Genomic DNA, 25,124 nt, shown 5'->3' with positions numbered 1-25,124 from the left:
TATTAATAGCTTTAATTATTACAATGTACTAGTATGAAAAATAATAAAATGACTCATATTGTTTCTTATTTACTAACCCAATGCAGTACAAAGATTGTCAATATATTTTTAAAAATAAAAATAAGTTGGGTCGTACATAAAATAGAAAATGCAACACGATTATTATCACACTGTTAAAAATAAATACCAGCTACGCTTGGTCGTATATAAAATATAAATGACAGCTACGCTTGATTGTATATTGTTGAAAAGCAAAAGTACGGTAGAATGCGGCATAAAAAGATACTGAAATAAATCATAAAATTATTCAGAAATATACGGACAGGTGTTGCATCATACATGCCTGAAAAAAAAAACATGAAATAAAACATATTTATAATTCAAATTAGAAAATAAGAACTAAACGGTAAAATACTATTATCCTAATGCAGATAACAAGAAAAATGTGCTAAAAGAAGACGGAGTACCGCGCTAAATGTATCATAAAAAGTTACTATTCTTGAGTGTCCGGGAGTCGGCATACCACCGATTCGGGACCACATGGCGATTTTGGTGCATGAAAGTGGCCCCCGTATCGGCATACCGATTCTGAGCCACATGGCGATTTTGGTGCATGAAAGTGGCCCCCGTATCGGCATACCAATTCTGAGCCACATGGCGATTCTGGTGCATGAAAGTGACCACGTATCGGCATACCGATTCTGGGCCATATGGCGATTCTGGTGCATGAAAGTGACCACGTATCGGCATACCGATTCTGGGCCATATGGCGATTCTGGTGCATGAAAGTGGCCACGTATCGGCATACCGATTCTGGGCCATATGCGGATTCTAGACCATGAAAGTATTAGAAAATAAGAACTAAATAGTAAAATATGATTATCTTAATGTAAAAACCTACCTCATTTATTTATGTAACAAGGAAATATTAAAAGATGAAAAAAGTACAGTAGAAATGAGTCATAAACAGCTATTATTATTTTAGGGATAAAACGTAAAATCAGTTAAAAAAAATATTAGCGACAGATACATCCTATGATATATAAAAACAAGTAATAAAATTACTTATAATAAATCACATTGAATATAAGAATAAAATCACCTATAGTACACACATTTTATTTTAAGAGAAGTATATCTATAGATACAAGAATCATAAATACCTAGAAGACCTGCAAGCAAGTTGGGAAGAGAGAATTAAAACCAGTATTACCCATAGATAAAAAGAAACATATGTATATCAGAAATATTTAACACAATAGCAAACCAATAAATTCACAAAAAAAACCATATGTAAAATGAACAACAAAATCGCTTACCTTAATTGAATATTTTCCACTGAACACTGCAACCATACTTTAGAAACTGTCAGATGTCGACTGTGGTATATGCTCGTTTATTTCAATATTTATAGGTGAAATTCACGCAGCATGAACGTGATCAAATGTTTGAATGTGTTTTTGCAAAACACAAGACTTTATGGTTTTAAAAATATACGATAACATTTACACAAATAACAACTGTGGGTATATATTATCAACCAACTCCATCCGGCCTTTTAGCATTGTGACTTGTTATATCTTTAACGGATTCCTGTTGTTGCAAAAATAACGTCTACATTCTTTCTTATCAACCATACGCATCCGGCATGTTAACAAACAACTTAAAATATTTTTTTTGTAAATATTTCAAATTATTCGATTTTTCGTAATTTTGTACAAATATTTGTATCTTTGGAACGGATAATCAGAAATCAATGTATGACCCATCAAATTAAAGGATTTTGAATGACGAATTACGTTGTGATGTCTGTTTTAACACAATGTTCTGTATAAGGCCTTTTTGACCCTCTATCTTATATTATTCGCATTATAATGTCAAATCTTATCATGTAGCACCTCAAATTACAGGATTTAGAATGTCAAATTACGTTATGATGTCTGTTTTAACAACATGTCACGTATAACGCCTTTTTGACCCTCTATCATATATTATTCGCATTATATGGAATGTTTCAGGTACCCTGTGTAGTCATCTGTTAGCGTGTCTCTGATGGCATCTGAATGTTTCAGGTACCCTGTGTAGTCATCTGTTAGCGTGTCTCTGATGGCGTCTGAATGTTTCAGGTACCCTGTGTAGTCATCTGTTAGCGTGTCTCTGATGGCATCTGAATGTTTCAGGTACCCTGGGTAGTCATCTGTTAGCGTGTCTCTGATGGCATCTGAATGTTTCAGGTACCCTGTGTAGTCATCTGTTAGCGTGTCTCTGATGGCATCTGAATGTTTCAGGTACCCTGTGTAGTCATCTGTTAGCGTGTCTCTGATGGCATCTGAATGTTTCAGGTACCCTGTGTAGTCATCTGTTAGCGTGTCTCTGAAGACGTCTGAATGTTTCAGGTACCCTGTGTAGTCATCTGTTAGCGTGTCTCTGATGGCATCTGAATGTTTCAGAGTCATCTGTTGGCGTGTCTCTGATGGCATCTGAATGTTTCAGGTACCCTGTGTAGTCATCTGTTAGCGTGTCTCTGATGGCGTCTGACGAAGGTTTATATATCATATAAACATAAACTGGATGACAAATGTAGCTTCCTATATATTGAATAGACGATTATTTAACTATAAAAGTAAAATATCAAACTGTAAAAAACAATAATATTACCCGGCTTGCCGTAGATAAAATACAGTATGCGAATTGCAATACAGCAGTCAATTACATAAAAAATAATACACATTTTTCCGAAAAGACTTGTACATGAAATGTTTGCTGGTTTGACCACAGCGTAAGAATGGTATATGTTCATTGTACGAATGTATGATTGGAGGGAGATCGAGGATGTTTGATGGTCATACTGTAAGAATGGTATACGTTCTTCTAGATGGCTTGGGCATAGTTACATGTTGCAGCCGATAGGTGGCATGATAAGATGAAGAACTGTGATAGGATGTTTGATGAATTGGTCATACTGTAAGAATGGTATATGTTCTTATAGAGGGTTTGGACATAGTTACATGTTGCAGCCGACCGGTGGCATGATACGATGAAGAACTGTAATAGACGTGGAATCCTCATTAAGTTGCCAGGTCAAAATATCTCCAATAGCAACAAATATATATCACCGTTTTGGCAGTGTTGCCATGTTTCTCCTTTCCTTCAACGTCTGTTGCGCTAAAATCAATAGCAACGAAGATATAGTGCTGTTTTGGCATTGCTGACATCTTTGTTTTTATGGTAACATATTCACTGTCCCCTCTTTTTCCCCAACGAGACCATATTCACACGAATTGGACCAATAGACACGAAGATACGATATAGTGTCGTTTTGGCAATGTCTTTGCGTTTGTTTTTTTCATGTTAACATATTCCTTCAGCCTTCCGCTTTCCAACAATATATAATCAGTCAGGTCGGAGACATGCTATAATGCTCTTTTGCTAATGTCTTTGTGATTGCTGCTCTTTTGCTAATGTCTTACATGTAATAAACGAACCAATAACAGCGCAGATGGCAGATAGGTGCTACATGGATCGGGTAGACCGATGGATAAGAGGACACTTTATTTGGCTTTCTGACTACATCCGTGTTATAAGAAGAGACAGGCTAGATGAGACCTTTGTGACGTTCTCATTGTTCGGTAAGTGCTCATCTCATTGATCCTTGGGCGATGCTGCGGGATATTGGTCGATGAGTGATCATTGGTCGGTGACTATGTTCCCATTGGTCGGTGGGCAATCATTGGCCGGTGGTTTTGTTCCCATTGGTCTGTGGGCGTGGCTTTGTGGTGGACGATCATTGGTCGGGTGGGCGTGGCTTTGGTCGGTGGGCGTGGCTTTGTGGCGGGCTTGGTCGGTGGGCGTGACTTTGGTCGGTGGTGGGCGGGGCTTGGAGTGCTATGGACGTCTGAGTTGGAGTTTGACCGTCTGGCCCAACCGACCCATACTCTGCTTGGATGTTTTTAATAAAACGGCAAAGAAAACATATCTAAGATATAATACACAGAGCATGAGATTTTTTATAAAACAGCTAACGCCTAGACTTTTGGTTAAGAGAGTGTTTTGACGTATTTTTTTTTTATTGTAGACGCTACCTATTGTTGTTCAGTACGGTTTCGGGGGTTGCTCAAAGCCCAGACACTCAACGGCTTTAGGAACTGTTAAGGGTGTAAATGTATATCTTTATATAGATCGGGATAAAGATGTTGTACTTATGTGGCTGTTACGTTAATATTTTAATAAAAAATAGTTTAAAAACATACTCTTGAGTACTTACTTTATCTGTCCTTTGTTTCCTTTGAAGATACTGTGGGTTTTGCTTGGTTGTGTTCTGCAGTACACAGCCGCTGGTCCAAGAGAGAAACTAGGAATGGAGTTTTATTATACCCCATATTTCTATTGGGCGATATCAAATAGGATTAATAACCATGACAGTTTCATGTATGATTGGAGGGAGATTCATGCATCTTTATGTATTGTCATTGTAAGCTACACCATCTATTATTTACAAGTACATTAAACGTGTAAGAAATAAGACAAGATATATTTTATATAAATTTATTATGGATATCTAAACATTACATTATAATTCATTAAGCCATGATTAATACATTTGCTTTTTAAAAAAAGCCGTTCAGATTCTTCGTTGGAGCAGAACGCAGTGAATTCATTATTTTTCTTTATGTGATGTATAAGTTTGCATGCATATCCTCTTCTCCGATGATTAGGTAAAGTGTATACGTATTCTAATACTCTTGGTACATCATGTTGTCCAAGTGGATCAAAGTCACGTTTCGATAGGAGTACAAATGATGCTGGTACTCCGCTGACATAAAGGATGTAGCAGGTAACTTTTGTGTTTGTCATCCATTGATCAATAAGTATATCATCTACATTTAACTGCTTAATTTTTCTGACTGCGTTCGGGCCTCTGAACAACTCAATTTTTTCCATCTTGCTTCATCGATTGATTGAATGATACTGATTTTTGCTTTATTCATTCTATGATGTATCTGCGAATTTTGCAGGAGTGGGGGAACGTCATAGTATTCTATCGTGTATCTGTGAATTTTGCAGGAGTGGGGGAACGTCATAGTATTCTATCGTGTATCTGTGAATTTTGCATGAGTGGAGGAACGTCATAGTAGTCTACACCGAAGGTTTATATATCATATAACCATAAAACTAGATGACAAATGTAGCCTCCTATATATATTGAATAGACGATTATTTAACTATAAAAGTAAAATATCAAACTGTAAAAAAAACAATAATATTACCCGGCTTGCCGTAGATAAAATATTGTATGCAACTATTCAGTAATTTACATAAAAATATTACGCATTTTTCCGAAAAAACTTGTACATGAAATGTTTGCTGGTTTGGTCACAGCGTAAGAATGGTATATGTTCATTGTAGGAATGTATGATTGGAGGGAGATCGAGGATGTTTGTTGGTCATACTGTAAGAATGGTATACGTTCTTCTAGATGGCTTGGGCATAGTTACATGTTGCAGCCGACAGGTGGCATGATAAGATGAAGAACTGTGATAGGATGTTTGATGGTTTGGTCATACTGTAAGACTGGTATACGTTCTTCTAGATGGCTTGGGCATAGTTACATGTTGCAGCCGACAGGTGGCATGATAAGATGAAGAACTGTGATAGGATGTTTGATGGTTTGGTCATACTGTAAGACTGGTATACGTTCTTCTAGATGGCTTGGGTATAGTTACATGTTGCAGCCGACAGGTGGCATGATAAGATGAAGAACTGTGATAGGATGTTTGATGGTTTGGTCATACTGTAAGACTGGTATACGTTCTTCTAGATGGTTTGGGCATAGTTACATGTTGCAGCCGACAGGTGGCATGATAAGATGAAGAACTGTGATAGGACTAATATATCACCGTTTTGGCAGTGTTGCCATGTTTCTCCGTTCCTTCAACGTCTGTTGCGCTAAAATCAATAGCAACGAAGATATAGTGCTGTTTTGGCATTGCTGACACCTTTGTTTTTATGGTAACATATTCACTGTCCCCTCTTTTTCCCAACGAGACCATATTCACACGAATTGGACCAATAGACACGAAGATACGATATAGTGTCGTTTTGGCAATGTCTTTGCGTTTGTTTTTCATGTTAACATATTCCTTCCGCTTTCCAACAATATATAATCAGTCAGGTCGGAGACATGCTATAATGCTCTTTTGCTAATGTCTTTGTGATTGCTGCTCTTTTGCTAATGTCTTACATGTAATAAACGAACCAATAACAGCGCAGATGGCAGATAGGTGCTACATGCATTGGGTAGACCGATGGATAAGAGGACACTTTATTTGGCTTTCTGGACTACATCCGTGTTATAAGAAGAGACAGGCTAGATGAGACCTTTGTGACGTTCTCATTGTTCGGTAAGTGCTCATCTCATTGATCCTTGGGCGATGCTGCGGGATATTGGCCGATGAGTGATCATTGGTCGGTGACTATGTTCCCATTGGTCGGTGGGCAATCATTGGCCGGTGGTTTTGTTCCCATTGGTCTGTGGGCGTGGCTTTGTGGTGGGCGATCATTGGTCGGGTGGACGTGGCTTTGGTCGGTGGGCGTGGCTTTGTGGCGGGCTTGGTCGGTGGGCGTGGCTTTGGTCGGTGGTGGGCGGGGCTTGGAGTGCTATGGACGTCTGAGTTGGAGTTTGACCGTCTGGCCCAACCGACCCATACTCTGCTGTCATTTATTGTCTTTGTTCGGTAGCATGTGGACAATCCTTGTTCTTCACCTGGATACAATTTTCTTAGAAAATTTATATAGACTGACCTTTCTCGTTATTGTCCTGAATCGATAGGCTAATCGCTAGTCCTCAGTTTCTGCTACTACATGGCGAGAAAAGCTAAAATTCATAAAATAGTGACATTCCTTGTTTTTCCCATGTACTCTTCAATGTACTTATGGTAAACTGTTTTAAAACTTTTGTTTATGCTGCAGTTATTTTTCATAAATTTGATGACTCAAATTTAGTTTTATCTATGAAAAATTGGAAAACTTAATTCTGATCAGTTTTTAACTTAATTTAACAAATTTTTGAAGTTATACTTCTTTAGCCACGATGGAGGTAAATTTATAGGTGCGCGAATTCATTAAAAGTCTTGGTCCTCGGCGCAGCTCAAACGTTATACGGGCTCTGATTGGGTGTTGAAATGATCTGTCAATAATTGTTCAATATTGTGGTTATCGGTAAACAAATAATGTTGTGTATATTAGTTTTTATTGTTGTGAGGACAGAAACAAAAGTAAGTGTATAATTCTAGTGTGACTTCTTAAATAGTTTTGAAAGGCCACAGGTACGTAATTCTAAATGTTTCAGTATGTATTGTAATAAAAAAGTATCTATACCGGCTGGTTAATTGGAAAACGGGCCATAGGAAGCTCAATGTAAAATTCTAAATTGTTGAATTCCTGCTTCCCTAATTATTTTGCATCAAAAGTCATAAGAAATTATTTGTAGAGGATTAATCTGTATTAAAATCTTTTAATCTGTATTAAAAACACAAGTTAAAATTGTTCTACGATTTAAGCACATCCAAAATTTTGAAAAATATAATACATTTGCACGTGATTTGCACAGTAAGGGCCGGTTGTTCGAACGCTAATCAACAATGATCATTATCAAATATTTAATTACTGTCACCAACTGTCAATGTCAACTTTGTTTGGGTTGCTGAAAACATAATTAATTACAATAATTATGAGATTTATTAATCGATTATGTTAATAATTGTTATGTTAATTGATTAACTAGTCTCATAATTGTAATCAATTGTGTTTTCAGCAACCCAAACAAAGTTGACATTGACAGTTGGTGACAGTAATTAAATATTTGATAATAATCATTGTTGATTAACGTTCGAACAACCGGCTCTCAATGTGTGTGTGTGTAAAAGTTAGGCCACACGTTACTATTTAACTCAACGTACGCACATTATTGACTAAATAAAACATCTTTATTATTACTATTTCTCCTCAACTGAGGACATCTTTTCAACGTTATTGTTTTTTGAGCAATAAACGATAAAATAAAAATACTGACAGTTCAAAATATTGTTAATATAATAATTTCATTCTGACCGAACGCAACATTATACACATTCTTGCACTGTGTGTAGCCTAAATTTGGCCAATATTTTGATAAAATTAATTATATTTTACAAAATTTTGGAATGCGTTTAATTCGTAGAACAATTTTAACAATTGTTTTCAATAAATATTTCAATCCTCTACACATAGTTTCTCATGTCTTTTGATGTAGAATAATTAGAGAAGCAGGAATTCAACAGTTTAAAATTTTACATTGAGTTTCCTATGGCCCGTTTTCCAATTCACCACCCGGTATACATATTTGGAAAATGTAAAAAAAATAATGTAGGTACAGTAAAACCTCGATATAACGGACTAATTGGGGGAAGGGGTGTCCGTTATAGCCGAAAGTCCGTTGTATAAAAATAGGTTTAAAATAAATAAAAAATGTTTATTTTAAGTTTTGTACGCACTTTTGAAGTTTGCGTTTTTTTATAATTAGAAATGTGTCCGCATTATTCTACAATAACAATTTTCTTGAAATTCGTTGGGGATATTCTGGGAAATACAGGGACTTTTTTTCATATTTGGCCTAATTTTTTTGTCCGTTATATCCGAAGTCCGTTAAATAGAGGTCCGTTATATCGAGGTTTTACTGTACTTACGTATTAGTAGGTAATGCTTTAATTTACATAATTTGATTTCTACCAATCTTCATCTCATATATCGTTTTCTCACTCTATATTTTGTTGTATTTTAATTCCACAAAAATCAAACTAATTTGATTAAAAATGAATAACCATTTTCAATTTCGTTGCAAAACGAAAATACAGCCGAACCATATTCCAGTCCAATCAGAGAGTGCCGCAAGCACCTCTACCGGTTTCGAAACTTATTAGTCTCTCATCAGGAGGCACATATGCTGCTCTCCCTGATCCAACCAAAACAAACCCCAGCGTGCAGTCCCGAATTGCAACGAACGAAATGGCATAGATGCCCTAGCGGCAACTGCTAGCAAAAGACTAAGTTTTCACTCTAATGGCATATAGCATATCCCACCAGAATGAAAACAATGGGAACCTTCTCTGGTTACACCTCCGAGGCTTCTACAATTTGCAAGCCATACGGATGCTGAGACTAAGGAAGATGAGGGAATTCTACAATTTACAATTCACGTCCCATCTGCTCAGCGCGGTAAAGTTCCAACGAGACTGGTTCCCTTCATACTCCACACAGAGTAAATGTAAATCAAAAATGAATAACCATTTTCAATTTCGTTGCAAAACGAAAATACAGCCGAACCATATTCCAGTCCAATCAGAGAGTGCCGCAAGCACCTCTACCGGTTTCGAAACTTATTAGTCTCTCATCAGGAGGCACATATGCTGCTCTCCCTGATCCAACCAAAACAAACCCCAGCGTGCAGTCCCGAATTGCAACGAACGAAATGGCATAGATGCCCGCGCCCATTACCGCGCTGAGCAGATGGGACGTGAATTGTAAATTGTAGAATTCCCTCATCTTCCTTAGTCTCAGCATCCGTATGGCTTGCAAATTGTAGAAGCCTCGGAGGTGTAACCAGAGAAGGTTCCCATTGTTTTCATTCTGGTGGGATATGCTATATGCCATTAGAGTGAAAACTTAGTCTTTTGCTAGCAGTTGCCGCTAGGGCATCTATGCCATTTCGTTCGTTGCAATTCGGGACTGCACGCTGGGGTTTGTTTTGGTTGGATCAGGGAGAGCAGCATATGTGCCTCCTGATGAGAGACTAATAAGTTTCGAAACCGGTAGAGGTGCTTGCGGCACTCTCTGATTGGACTGGAATATGGTTCGGCTGTATTTTCGTTTTGCAACGAAATTGAAAATGGTTATTCATTTTTGATTTACATTTACTCTGTGTGGAGTATGAAGGGAACCAGTCTCGTTGGAACTTTACCGCGCTGAGCAGATGGGACGTGAATTGTAAATTGTAGAATTCCCTCATCTTCCTTAGTCTCAGCATCCGTATGGCTTGCAAATTGTAGAAGCCTCGGAGGTGTAACCAGAGAAGGTTCCCATTGTTTTCATTCTGGTGGGATATGCTATATGCCATTAGAGTGAAAACTTAGTCTTTTGCTAGCAGTTGCCGCTAGGGCATCTATGCCATTTCGTTCGTTGCAATTCGGGACTGCACGCTGGGGTTTGTTTTGGTTGGATCAGGGAGAGCAGCATATGTGCCTCCTGATGAGAGACTAATAAGTTTCGAAACCGGTAGAGGTGCTTGCGGCACTCTCTGATTGGACTGGAATATGGTTCGGCTGTATTTTCGTTTTGCAACGAAATTGAAAATGGTTATTCATTTTTGATTTACATTTACTCTGTGTGGAGTATGAAGGGAACCAGTCTCGTTGGAACTTTACCGCGCTGAGCAGATGGGACGTGAATTGTAAATTGTAGAATTCCCTCATCTTCCTTAGTCTCAGCATCCGTATGGCTTGCAAATTGTAGAAGCCTCGGAGGTGTAACCAGAGAAGGTTCCCATTGTTTTCATTCTGGTGGGATATGCTATATGCCATTAGAGTGAAAACTTAGTCTTTTGCTAGCAGTTGCCGCTAGGGCATCTATGCCATTTCGTTCGTTGCAATTCGGGACTGCACGCTGGGGTTTGTTTTGGTTGGATCAGGGAGAGCAGCATATGTGCCTCCTGATGAGAGACTAATAAGTTTCGAAACCGGTAGAGGTGCTTGCGGCACTCTCTGATTGGACTGGAATATGGTTCGGCTGTATTTTCGTTTTGCAACGAAATTGAAAATGGTTATTCATTTTTGATTTACATTTACTCTGTGTGGAGTATGAAGGGAACCAGTCTCGTTGGAACTTTACCGCGCTGAGCAGATGGGACGTGAATTGTAAATTGTAGAATTCCCTCATCTTCCTTAGTCTCAGCATCCGTATGGCTTGCAAATTGTAGAAGCCTCGGAGGTGTAACCAGAGAAGGTTCCCATTGTTTTCATTCTGGTGGGATATGCTATATGCCATTAGAGTGAAAACTTAGTCTTTTGCTAGCAGTTGCCGCTAGGGCATCTATGCCATTTCGTTCGTTGCAATTCGGGACTGCACGCTGGGGTTTGTTTTGGTTGGATCAGGGAGAGCAGCATATGTGCCTCCTGATGAGAGACTAATAAGTTTCGAAACCGGTAGAGGTGCTTGCGGCACTCTCTGATTGGACTGGAATATGGTTCGGCTGTATTTTCGTTTTGCAACGAAATTGAAAATGGTTATTCATTTTTGATTTACATTTACTCTGTGTGGAGTATGAAGGGAACCAGTCTCGTTGGAACTTTACCGCGCTGAGCAGATGGGACGTGAATTGTAAATTGTAGAATTCCCTCATCTTCCTTAGTCTCAGCATCCGTATGGCTTGCAAATTGTAGAAGCCTCGGAGGTGTAACCAGAGAAGGTTCCCATTGTTTTCATTCTGGTGGGATATGCTATATGCCATTAGAGTGAAAACTTAGTCTTTTGCTAGCAGTTGCCGCTAGGGCATCTATGCCATTTCGTTCGTTGCAATTCGGGACTGCACGCTGGGGTTTGTTTTGGTTGGATCAGGGAGAGCAGCATATGTGCCTCCTGATGAGAGACTAATAAGTTTCGAAACCGGTAGAGGTGCTTGCGGCACTCTCTGATTGGACTGGAATATGGTTCGGCTGTATTTTCGTTTTGCAACGAAATTGAAAATGGTTATTCATTTTTGATTTACATTTACTCTGTGTGGAGTATGAAGGGAACCAGTCTCGTTGGAACTTTACCGCGCTGAGCAGATGGGACGTGAATTGTAAATTGTAGAATTCCCTCATCTTCCTTAGTCTCAGCATCCGTATGGCTTGCAAATTGTAGAAGCCTCGGAGGTGTAACCAGAGAAGGTTCCCATTGTTTTCATTCTGGTGGGATATGCTATATGCCATTAGAGTGAAAACTTAGTCTTTTTAGTAATTTGATTAAATTCATATAAGTAATAAACAACTGTCAAAAAGTTTATGGTGTAAACGTTCAGTTGGTGTATATTCCCACATGACATTTACGCGAAGGTGGCGCAATGGGAAGAAAGCCCGGGATCGACGGGAAGCGTGTTCAATTCCTAGTGCAAGTTTTTATTTTTTTATACATTTTATGATTGTAAGTATATTATTATATAATTTTTTTCAGAAAATACGCATTTAGTTAAAATTTTTGGCAACAATTATTGTTCAGAAATTATTTCTTTGTGGCATTTTTCAATGTGTTTGTGTGTGTTTTATTCTTTTATTTTTTTAATTTTTGGTATTGTTTTAATAAAAATTTTTGGAAAGTAGTAAGTATTAAAATTAGTTTAATATTTAAATACAATATAACTAAACGGTTTAAAGTACCTATATTGATTTCGTTGAAATCATATAATAGAAGTATAACTTCTTACGTGCGTACAAAGTACACACCCATTCTTTTTTTATACTTATCTATAACCACAATTACTGTTATACTAAGTTCGCTGATCCCAGTCCCAAGTGTCTAGTAACGTTAGTAATTATTTTTTGCTATACTATACTGAAAATTACTAAACAACCAAGCTTATGGTTTATCCAACTTACTGTTGCACTTCATCCACGTCATAACAAGTGACGTCACATAATACCAACACAAAATGTTCTTCAAAAAGTCCTAGGTCTGTTCGTTTTTAAAATCATTTAGACAAGTACACTGGAATTACAGCCATTAGAAGTATTTTATTATATAGGTATGTGTAGAAATTATATTTGAAGATTTATATTAATGTAAACTTAAGAATTAAACCATAACTTCTTTTTATCTAATTTGTATAAATGGATTAAAGTGTTTTTTATGGGCTTTTCATCGATTGTCATTTGTTTCGAGCTTCTGTCATATGTTGTATAATCTGTGTATAATATTAATATACACGGATTATACGAGATATGCTGTAAAAAACTTGATGACTTTGTAATTTAAGAAAAAATTAGAAGTATATACCCCTGATTCGCCAGAATTTAAATGCATCGTTTTCCTTTTACAATACCTTTTACTATAGTGTTATTTCTATGTTAAAAAAGTTGGACGGGTTTAAAATGAATGGTTTTTGAAAAAAAAAATAAGATCAAATTATAGAGCGCATTTTTAAATTTTTTAAAAATCTTCCTTTTTCTCGATATAAATTGATAAGAGATACGGTAATAAAAAACAAAAGCGAAATTTTTATCTAAAAAAAACCCTACATTTGGGCATATACTAGTTCGCTCCGGCGGCCAGATTTTAATACCCTACAGAAAAGGGGCATAAGTAAATTCGCTCCGGCAATATATTTCTTTGAAAAGATAGTTTAAAAATGCCTTTACTGGGTACACAATGAATAATAAATAATAGCCAGGGTCGTCGTATATAGACAATGTTTCCTTTATAAAGCAGGTACTTTAATACATTTTATTAATAAAATTTTTAATAAATACAGGGTGTAACAAAAATACAGGTCATAAATTTAATCACATATTCTGGGACCAAAAATAGTTTGATTGAATCTAACTTACCTTAGTACAAATATGCATATAAAAAAGTTACAACCCTTTGAAGTTACAAAATGAAAATCGATTTTTTCCAATATATCGAAAACTATTAGAGATTTTTTATTGAAAATAGACACGTTATATTCCTATGGCAGTAGCATCTTAAGAAAAAATTTTAGCGAAATTTGGACACCCCTTAAAAATGTTATGGGGGTTTTGTTCCTTTCAACCCCCCAAACTTTTGTTTACGTTCCAATTAAATTGTTATTGTAGTACCATTAGTTAAACAAAATATTTTTAAAACTTTTTGGCTCTTAGTACTTTTTCGAAAAGTCAGTTTTTATCGAGATATTTTGAAAATGAAGAAATATGTAAATATTGTGAAGTACCAGACAAGAAGAAGAAAAAAAGAGAGAATTTCTAATAGAATATGTAAAAATTTGAGAACATCAAAAGATTTGTCTTGTAAATGTCTAGTAACAGAGTAGTTTAAATTTTAACAGTTTGTTGTAAAGAGTAAGTTGTAAATTTCTTTTTAAACCTTTGAGTTAAAGTAAAATACAAAATATAATTTTTCAGTGTAGTTTCGCGAGATATAAGAAAGTAATAAATAAGAATAGACGATGTTTGATAACTATTTTTAATTGTGTAATAAGTTGTATATTTGTATATTTTGTATAAATTTGTATATTTTTCTGTAAATTCAGTTGATGATGATGACACGAAAAAATTCCTCTTTGTCGAAAAGGGAGAGAGGAAAGGCACAGTAAATTGCAGAGTAATTTTTTTTCTTTAGGAACGGTGGCGTCCCTAGATTTTAACAATATTTCAGATAATTTCAAATATCTTAAAATTCATCCACCGTAATATATTTAAATATAAACATTGGAATAAATCCTTTGTAAAAGGTATAAAATTTATTAAAATCCCTAAAGGGCTACATCAGAACAAAACGTTTTCGATTTTATTACAAAATCATCATCAGTGTAAGACAGTCTGGATGTTAGCTGAGCCACCAAAGAAATATAGGGGTAATAACCCTTCAAATATAAAATTTATGAAATAAAAATGTATACCATTTTTATTCTTATTTGTTCGTCATAAAATTTATGCTTTACAGATGCATATTTACTTAAAATGCCTTGTGATGGGCAAATGGCAACAGGAATAATGCCCTAAGGTAAGGTATTTAACTTATTTAACTAATATATTTATATTTAAATATATTAGTAAACAATGAAGCATGCCGAATGTTTCAAGTAGTCTTCTAAACAAAACTTACACATGTAGGTATTAGTGCAAGATTGCATTTATATTATTATTGACATAATAATCTTGACATACATATATGAAAGTATCACAAACATAGGTAATCAATACGTATTCATACACAGAGATATTTAGGGCAGTCTAATGTTGGGGTTACTTTAGAGAGTGCCGCCTCGAAGAGAGGACGTTCATTCCATCGTCAACTGGGTACTAGTAACGAGTATTAAATGTACCTTATATAATAATAAAGTAATTAATGGGAAATATAGTGTCTTCCAGTAAATCACCCAATCGTTAGGGTAGCAAAGACCCGTTACCACCATAAGGTTAAAACATTGGAATGGCCAGACCACGAAAACGGCACATGTATTTTGTCCGACAGAACAGACTTAAACTCTCCGAACAGAGATTAAACACTCATGCAAAAATCAGACTGCTATTTATCACCTGTCATAATTCCTGTCATTTGACATATTCTATGTGTTCCACTCATTAAAACGCCCATTTGGTGATAAATAGCAGTGTGATTTTCGCATGAGAGTTTAATCTCTGTTCGGAGAGTTTAAGTCTGTTCTGTCGGACAAAATACATGTGCCGTTTTCGTGGTCTGACCGTTCCAAATTTTTAACCTGTTCCACAATTAAAACTTCCCCTGTTCCAGTGTTCAAATATTTTAAAGTTTGTCCGACTAGACACCCTTAAGCTATTAACAAATTTTCAGCTTGCTATTAATCAACTTTTTTTTCATACGCGGGATCCAGACCTATACCTACAAACTGATGCAAGAATCTTGAAAATCGGAGTACACAGAGTAGTAGTCTAGACACTGTTGAGTGAACACGTAAAATAAACATAAAATACAAGGTACATGTAAGTACACCAAACGTTTATTTTTGTATATGAATTCATCGTGATGTTGTAAGTCATCTACTTTTTTTAATGTTTAAAACTACAATGGAGCAAAAACTTGATAAACTAATTCAAACAATATAGAAGATTCAAACAATAGAAGAAATGAAATCTGATATCCATTCAATAAAAACTGGCATGGAACTAATGCGACAAGAAAACGATGAATTGAAATTAAAGGTCAGTCAACTTGAAAATAAAATAGTAAATCTGGAAAATAATCAAAATAAAAACAATATAGTTGTATATGGACTGAAAGAAAATCTTTTTATAAACCAAGACGCAATTATAGAAGAGGTATTATCGGTAGTTAATGAGAAAATGGAAGTCAAGTTGGAAGAACGTGATATACAGGATGTCTATAGGATTGGCTATAAAAAAGAACGCAGAGATCGACCGACAGTTATAAGACTTAATTCAATTAAAAAAAAATATTAAATTATGAGAAATGCTAGGAAATTAAAAGACACCAGTTATAGTGTATCAGAGCAGTTTAGTAAAAAAACGATAGAAGAAAGAAAACAACTGGTCCCTTACTTGAAGAAAATTAAAGATTCTGGTGCAACGGCTTTTATTAGACATAATTATATAATAGTGGACAACAAAAAAATGTTTTTGACAGAGATTAAGCAAAAATTCGACGATTCTGAAAAACCAATTTCATCACAGCAACAACAAAATTCATCGTCTTCAAAAAACTACAGTTTGAGAAGTGGAATACGGAGCTAAATCCGAATTCAACTAAACAATGTTCGCAAAAATTCTCATTAATGCATCTTAATGTTCATTCAATTCGCAATAAAGTTGATGACATAAATATTTTTATTGACGATTATAGTTCAGAAAACTGTATTGACGTGATCTGTTTCACAGAGCATTGGATGCAAGAGGGAGAATTTGACTTTTACTCTTTAGAGGACTATCAATAAACAAATATTGTAGGAAAACGGATTCCCATGGTGGAGCGGCCGTTTTTTCTAATAAAAAGTTTGATTTTAGTCCAGTTGTTAATTTAGAAACTGTTTCAGTAGATAACAAAATTGAATTTACCGTTGTAAACAATCATAATTTCAAATTAGTAATTTCTTGTATTTATAGACCCCCCTCGGGAGATTTTCAAATATTTTTTAATGTGTTTTAATGGTAAAGTACATCATGTGACACCTCATTTAACAGCTTTTAAAATACTGATTTCAAAAATGTATAATACTTTAATCCTTTTTGAGATCACAGGCCCAAAATTTCGGTCGAACTCTTTTTAAACGCATTAATTTTTTTCTAATTCTGAGAAAACTAATAAGTATTTTTGAAAAATTTAAACGCAGAATGAAAGATTAGATTATTACCGGGGGCTGACAGTCCCTTAGAATAAACAAAAAGTTTCTTTTGAATGATATATTTGAAATTAAAAATCACACTAAATTTTCTCTTTTTTCCACCACTGTGACTTATTAAAATAAACATTATAGAAGTTCTCAGGGACTTTGGACCATCGAGAATACTGTAATATTTCATTCTCCGTTTAAATTTTTCAAAAATATTTATTGGTTTTTTCAGGATTCGAAAAAAATTATTGCATTTAGAAAGAATTCGACCGAAATTTTTCGCCTACGCTCTCAAACAGGATTAAAGTATTATACATTTTTGAACTCAGTAAGGGCCTAGCCGGGTAAGATGGTGAAAAGTGCCCCCAACCCAATCTAAATTCCATATAGGCCACTTTTTAGCACATATAGAGGAACTCACTTTCTGAAATTTTTAGCCCCCTAGGTGGTCACGTGACCCCCCTATAGCCTAATTAGGCTTTTTATGTTTTTATTTTTTATCTCAGTCGCATTAAGAGCTAGCCAAAAACTTTATTTAAAAAAGTTGTAAGTTTTAAAAAGATCTATATGAAAATTTTTTTTTTATTTTTTTGGCGGGAAATTCGAATTTTTAGAACAATTTTAAACTTTTAAATAAATCTGAAAAAAAAACTAAGACACTCGTTTTTACGAAAATTAATTATAATGTGTATTTTTGCACAATCTTTCACCCTGAATTTTTTCAGATTTTTAAAATTGGTGAAACGTACCTTTAAAAATAAAAAACTGCATTTTTTCGGTTTTTTTTCGTTTTTTTTTATACAATTTTATACATATTTTTCAAAAAATTTAACACCGTCACTAGAATAGGTAAAAAACTGAAAAATAATTGGGATTTGCTTCATAAAAATTTTTTGTAACGCCATCCATTTTCAAGATACAGGGCGTTGAAGAAAACAAAATTTTACATATTTTTTACGATTTTGCCGAAACTACTGGCAACATTGTAATAAAACTTGGCGGGTTTTAAGAGGTAGTTATTGTGCATGTTTTGACATACAACTAAGGATTTAATATTCATCATTGGCGCGCATAGGGGTAAGGGTCTGAACTTTTCAAAGAAAAAAAGATAGTACGCCACTGACATATTTCAAATTAACAATCATTTTTGAATTCCTCGTTCAATTTGCAATAAAAAATCTATCTTCTCATTTTTTCATACGACGCGCTGTTTTGCTGCAAAAAATAAAATATCTTAACGCTTCCAAAGTATTCGAATTAATTTTGATAATGGATGTATGAGTTTATTATGTATGTAGATGTAGAAACTACTAGAAGTTCGAATACTTTGTAAGGGTTAAGATCTTTTATTTTTTGAATAAAAATGGCGCGTCGTATGAAAAAATAAGAAGATACATTTTTTGTCACAAATTGAACGAGAAATTAAAAAAAGATTGTTAATTTGAAATATGTCAGTGGCGTACTATCTTTATTCTTTAAAAAGTTCAGGCCATTACCCCTATGCGAGCCAATGATGAATATCAAATCATTAATTGTATGTCAAAATATGCACAATAACCAGCTCTTAAATCCCGCCAAGTTTTATTACAATGTTGCCAGTAGTTTCAGCAAAATCGTTAAAAATGTGTAAAATTTTGTTTTCTTCAACGCCCTGTATTTTGAAAATGGATGGCTTTACAAAAAATTTTTATTAAGCAAACCCCAATTATTTTTCAGTTTTTTACCTATTCTAGTAACAGTGTTACCTTTTTTGAAAAATATGTATAAAATTGTTTCAAAATACGAAAAAAAAACTGAAAAAATGCGGTTTTTTATTTTTAAAGGTACGTTTCACCAATTTTAAAAGTCTGAAAAAATTCAGGGTGAAAGATTGTGCAAAAATACACATTATAATTAATTTTCGTAAAAACGAGTGTCTTAGTTTTTTTTTCAGAATCATTTAAAAGTTTAAAATTGTTCTAAAAATTCGAATTTCCCGCCAAAAAATTTAAAAAAATTTTTTTCTTATAGATCTTTTTGGAACTTACAACTTTTTTTAATAAAGTTTTTGGCTAGCTCTTGATGCGCCTGAGATAAAAAATAAAAACATAAAAAGCCTAATTAGGCTCTAGGGGGGTCACGTGACCACCTAGGGGGCTAAAAATTTCAGAAAGTGAGTTCCTCTATATGTGCTAAAAATTGGCCTATATGGAATTTAAATCGAGCTGGGGGCACTTTTCACCATCTTACCCGGCTAGGCCCTTTAAGAGCTTTTAAATGAAGTGTCACATGATGTACTTTCCCATTTAAAAAAATCAAAGTGTGGCTGTCACCTGAAGAGGGATAGCGTAAAGTTCGAAACGTTCATGCTATAATATACTATGGTTAGTTTAAAAATCGACCTGTCCAAGCGTTTTGCTTATATTCTTAAAATAAACAAGTTAACAGGGGGGGGGGGCAACACTTATTCCACCGCACTGTATATTTATTAAAAAAGGTGATATTGATATCACAAATCCAACTGAAGTTGCAGAAGAATTTAAATCTCATTTTCAACACATTGCATCAAGTATTATTCCTAATATCAAAAGTAAAAAATCTAGTGATAACTATTTGCAGAGTTTACCGGCAAATAATGTAAGTTCATTGTTTTTTGGACCTTTAATAGAAACTGATGTCAGGGAGTGCATTTTGTCACAAAAACCAAAGAAATCCGCGGGGCTTGACAAAATTCCAATAACCCTTGTAAAAGAAAATATTGATACCCTTTAGTTTTTCTTTTTAATTTGTCTCTTAAAAACGGAATATTTCCTAAATGTTTTAAAAAATCGGTGGTTATTCCTGTACATAAAAAAGGTGATAGGTGTAATATAGAGAACTATCGCGGAGTGTCTCTATTACCGTCCCTTTCAAAACTATTAGAATGGTGCGTAAATAAACAATTACTTCTTTTTTTAAATAAACATAAAATTCTAACAACTTCTCAATATGGCTTTAGATCTGATATGAGTACTACAGATGCAGCATTTTCTCTAATCGAAAATGTACATAAAATCTTGGAAGCAAAACACCATCCTCTTGGTATTTTCTGTGATTTATCGAAAGCATTCGATTGCGTAGACCATCAAATACTACTGGACAAGATCTACTACTACGGCATTAGAGGTACACCACATAAATGGTTTCAGACATACCTATCACACAGAAAAATGTGTGTTAGAATAAATAATTCTGATAGTAGCTGTGAAGCATCCTATTCAAATTTCGCAGAAGTTCAGTGTGGAGTTCTACAAGGGTCTGTTTTAGGACCAACACTGTTTCTGATCTATATCAATGACTTGGTAGCTAGTTTCCCGAATACCACATTTTCACTTTTTGCAGATGATACGAGTATAGTAATTAAAGGCGATAGTTCTGATACATTAACATCCTGTGCCGCTACTACAGTTGAAGAGATATCAGACTGGTTTCTCGACAATAACTTGGTTCTGAATATTAGTAAAACACAAAGTATCCGTTTTAGTTTGTATCAAAATGTGGAAGATGTTGTTATTAAAGTAGATCAAGAAAGCATTACTTCTTGTCATACAATTAAATTTTTAGGCATAAACATAGACAGCAAACTTGATTGGAGTTACCACATAACTGAACTTAATAAAACCCTCAGCAGAGCTACATATGCCATAAGAGCAATTAGACAAAATACAAATTTTTGTGTGGCAAAAATAGTTTATTTTGCTCAATTTCAAAGTATTATGCAATATGGTGTGGAATTTTGGGGCGCGGCTAGCACAGCAGAATCCACATTTGTGGCTCAAAAACGAGCAATTCGAGCACTATTCAACTTAACAAATCGAACTTCATGTAGACCTCTCTTCAAAGATCATGGAATAATGACGCTCATTTATATTTATAAGATGTCTCTACCTATACATAGAAAACGACATGAATTGTTAAAACCTTCTGATATACGCAGTCACAATACACACAGGCAAGATATAATTCTTCCCAATTATAATTATAGACGTACTCGAAATGGTCCATTGTACTCCGGTATTAAAGTATACAACCATTTGCCCACTGGGATTAAAACACTTAATATGTAAGTTTAAAAAAAAATTAAAAAATTGTTAGGTCAATATGTTTTTTATAGTCTGGATGAATTCTTTTTAATACATTTTAATGATCTAGACGGTTCCAACGCTTAGGCTAAAATCACATATTGTTCTTGTACAAATATTTTTGTTAAAATTATATTTATTGTAAATTTGTGATTTTTTGGAATAAAGATAACTAACTAACTAACTAACACATAATAAAGTTATAAATTGTCAAACTTAATCAAAAATTTTGGGTGGCTGAATTTTGTGTCTTACTTACTTACTCCGTGGCGTTACAACCCTTCGTGGGTTCTAGCCGACACGACAACATGCGTCCACTGTTTTCTGTCTTGAGCAACCTCCATCCAATTCTCCACGCCCATAGTGCTTAGGTCTCCTGCTATATTATCTCGCCACCGGAGTCGAGGGCGTCCGCGTGGTCTCCTTCCAGTTGGGACTTCCTCCCACACCTGTCTTATTGTTCTTTGGTCAGAATGTTTTCTGAGGTGTCCTGCCCATTGGAGTCTTCTGAACTTTATTTCTTTTATGATGTTGGCGTCTGGGTAAAGTTCTTCGAGCTCTTTGTTAGTTCTTATCCTATATTGTCCTGATGCTTCATCCAGCACAGGACCAAAGATCTTCCTAAGGATTCTTCTTTCCCAAACACATAGTCTCTCTTCGTTTGCCTTTGTTATCGTCCACGTTTCGCTTCCATACATCACAACGGGTCGTATGATTGTTTTATAGACTTGTATCTTCGTACGTCTTGTTAATTGTTTTGATTTTATAAGGTTTTGGAGGGCAAAAAGACATCTGTTGCCGGCCTGAATTATATTTGTTTATTTCTTGTGATCCGTTATTGTCTTCAGTTATTGTTGTTCCAAGATACTTGAATTCTCTAACGCGCTCAAAGTTAAAGTCATCGATGGTGATGTTCTGACCGATTCTGTCTCTGCTTTGGTTATTGCGGGAATTTTGTGCCGGTGAGTGTATTTAGCGTTCTTCAGTAAATAGACTCTGAATTTTTAAAATTGTCTGTTCTGTTGCATTAAATGTTTCCTTGGTTCCTTAAACTAAAAAAATGTATACTCTACTTTTTATTTTAGGCCTTTTTGAGGTGGAGAACACATCGAAAATTATGAAGGCAATACCTGTAGGATCATGTAATAAAGAACAACGCATGGACCGACCTGTTAAAGAAAAAACATTGAAGTGTGAAATTTGTTTCAAACAATTTGCCTATTCAAGTTCATTAAAAGTACACATGAGAGTTCACACAGGAGAAAAACCGTACAAGTGTGAAATTTGTTCTAAGCAGTTTACTAAAGCAAGTAATTTAAAAAGTCATTTGAGAGTGCACACTGAAGAAAAACCCTACAAGTGTGAAATTTGTTTTAAGCAGTTTACCGAGGCAAGTTCTTTAAAAATACATTTGATAGTGCACACTGAAGAAAAACCATACAAGTGTGAAATTTGTTTTAAGCAGTTCAGTCAGGCAAGTAATTTGAAAAAGCATATGATATCACATACTGGAGAAAAACCGTACAAGTGCGAAATTTGTTGTAAACAGTTTTCTCGGACAGATCGTTTTAAACAACATAAAAGAACTCACACTGGAGAAAAACCCTACAAGTGTGAAATTTGTTTTAAGCAGTTTTCACAAAAAGATAATTTGAAAAAACATTTGAGAGTGCACACTGGAGACAAATCTGATAAGTGTGAAATTTGTTTTAAACTATTCTCCCGCACAGATAGTTTGAAACTGCATATGAGATTACATACTGGAGAAAACCCATATAAGTGCGAAATTTGTGATAAACAGTTTTCTCGAGCAAATTGTTTGAAAATACATAAAATGGCTCACACAGGAGAAAAACCTTATAAGTGTGAAATTTGTTTGAAGGTTTTTAGTCAAGCAAGTAATTTGAAACAACATTTGAGAGTGCACACTGAAGAAAAACCGTACAAGTGTGAAATTTGTTTTAAGCAATTTACTGATGCAAGTACTTTAAAAAGACATTCAGTGGTGCACAGTGGAGAAAAACGTTGTAAGTGCGAAATTTGTTTTAAACTATTCTCCCACACATCTAATTTGAAAAAGCATATGAGATCGCACACTGATCGAAAGTGTTAACGGGTGGACAATGTGACAATTCATTTCAGGGCTGAAATTGTTTGTTCTTTCTAAAAAATTATATTTGCTCTTTATGAAAAAGTGCCGCGAAAAGTAAATAACGTTCATACAATGTATTAGAAAAACAATAAATTAATTTAAAGGATATACGTATTTCAATATTTTCCTTAAGATACCACATCATAGCGTCGTCAATATTACTTCGGGAGATAGTAGTACACCTTTTTCTTTAAAGTTCTGTGAAACGTTAGTAAACAGTGTCCTCAATATTGTGACAATATAATCATAGGCGCGCTAAATGGAAGTACCTAATAGAAAAAAATATAATAAGAAATATAATTTTATTATAGATAAATAAATATTTATAAAAATAAACCGAAATAGTTGAACATTTTCTTAAAAGCGTGTTGTTTTTTTTATTTAAATTTAAAATTAAAATTTTACACTATTGATGATATTTCAAGTAGCAAAACAGATATAGTAATACTAAAGGGACCAAGACAGAGACCAACTTTGAGTTTTGATTTAAATGGTAGCATTATAAAACCGAGTAACTGTGCTAAATATCTGGGCATACACCTTGATTCAGGTTTGAGATACACGAAACACCTTATAAATGCAGCTCAGAAGGCTGAACAGAGAATCGCTGCTATGACAAAGATTATGCCAAACATAGGCGGACCGAGTAATTACAAAAGAAAATTGTATCTCCAGGTAGTACAATCCACCCTCCTATATGGGACACCTGTATGGCTTGAAGCGTTGAGATTCAAAAAATATAAGGAAATTTTAACGAGAACCCAAAGAAAACCCCTCTTGAAGGTAGTAAGTGCACAGAGTCGGCCCGTGGGTAATATTTCTGCCGTGCGAATTACTATTATGGCGCCCCCCTAGGGGGCAACTGGTTTTCAAAAGTTCCACTTTATAGGAAAATCATGGTTGTAAAAGTAAAGTAGGTAGTATATAACATGTTTTATTTGAACTTAAGTTGACAAGTTATACAATTAGATTTTATTTAAAAGTCCTGAATACAGTTTGGAAAATGGTTATACAAATTTAATGACTATGGTTATTTATCAAACGTAATAATGAAAAAATAGTTTTAAATTAATAAGAATTGAACTTGAAATTGAATTAAACTTGAAAATGACAATGTTGAGCTTTGGAAATACAGTGGTAGGCCTTGTAAAGCAATGAGACATGACATTGTGTTTTTATGGTTTAAGTTTAACAAAGTTAACTTTCCTAGATTTTGTCTGGGCAAACTCATTTACAATTGCATTAACATCAATATTCTCGAGCACTGCAAACTCAATTGATATCAAAGCTAGTCACACCAATCTGTCTTGCGACATGGAAGACCTCAGATAATTTTTTACTATTTTCAACTTGGAGAAACTACTTTCTCCACTCGCGGCAGACACTGGGAGAGTAAGAAGGATTCGTAGTGCTACACACAGGTTAGGAAAGCTCTCCACAAATCCGTTGTCTGCTAAGTAGCTCAACATGTCAACTGGGCCTTTGATTTTGCCTTTGTCTTCTTTTTCGACATTCTGAATCATGCTGTTGACAAGTTTTAATTCAGAATATAGTTAAAAGACCATCAATGTCACTGTGCTGACCATCAGTGAGAGCAATGTGTAGGTCCTTGAAGCATTTTAATAAGGTTTTGTCATTACTTGTGGTCTTTGAATGTAGAAACCCAAATAGTTGGTGATAGTTTTGAAGCTGCTAAAATCTGTCTCATAGAGAAGAGATACACTGATCCAAGACCGCGTAGAAAAATTTAGTTTTGAACAAGATATCAAGATCAAGAACT

General features: G+C 34.9%; 1 protein-coding gene across 4 annotated transcripts in view; it reads left to right on the top strand.

Moving 5' to 3' along the window:
- Nucleotides 1-25,124, top strand: part of LOC114324518 (zinc finger protein 664) — a 79,393-nt gene that overhangs the window by 23,237 nt on the left and 31,032 nt on the right. Inside the window, exon 5 of one of the 4 annotated variants that reach the window (XM_050652741.1) lies at nt 22,278-23,573. The exons of 2 other annotated variants lie outside the window; for them this stretch is intronic. In XM_050652741.1, the coding sequence (XP_050508698.1) occupies nt 22,278-23,305 (1,028 nt within the window). In that variant the 3' untranslated portion in view covers nt 23,306-23,573. Of the gene's footprint in view, nt 1-22,277; nt 23,574-25,124 lie in introns of those variants that run through there. One more of the 4 variants, XM_050652740.1, reaches the window with a different exon arrangement.

The sequence above is a fragment of the Diabrotica virgifera genome, chromosome 6 (genome assembly GCF_917563875.1).
Source record: "Diabrotica virgifera virgifera chromosome 6, PGI_DIABVI_V3a".
In the NCBI taxonomy this organism is placed as follows: Eukaryota; Metazoa; Arthropoda; class Insecta; order Coleoptera; family Chrysomelidae; genus Diabrotica; species Diabrotica virgifera.
The sequence above is the reverse complement of the archived record's forward strand: the minus strand, read 5'-3'. Positions and strand labels throughout refer to the sequence as shown.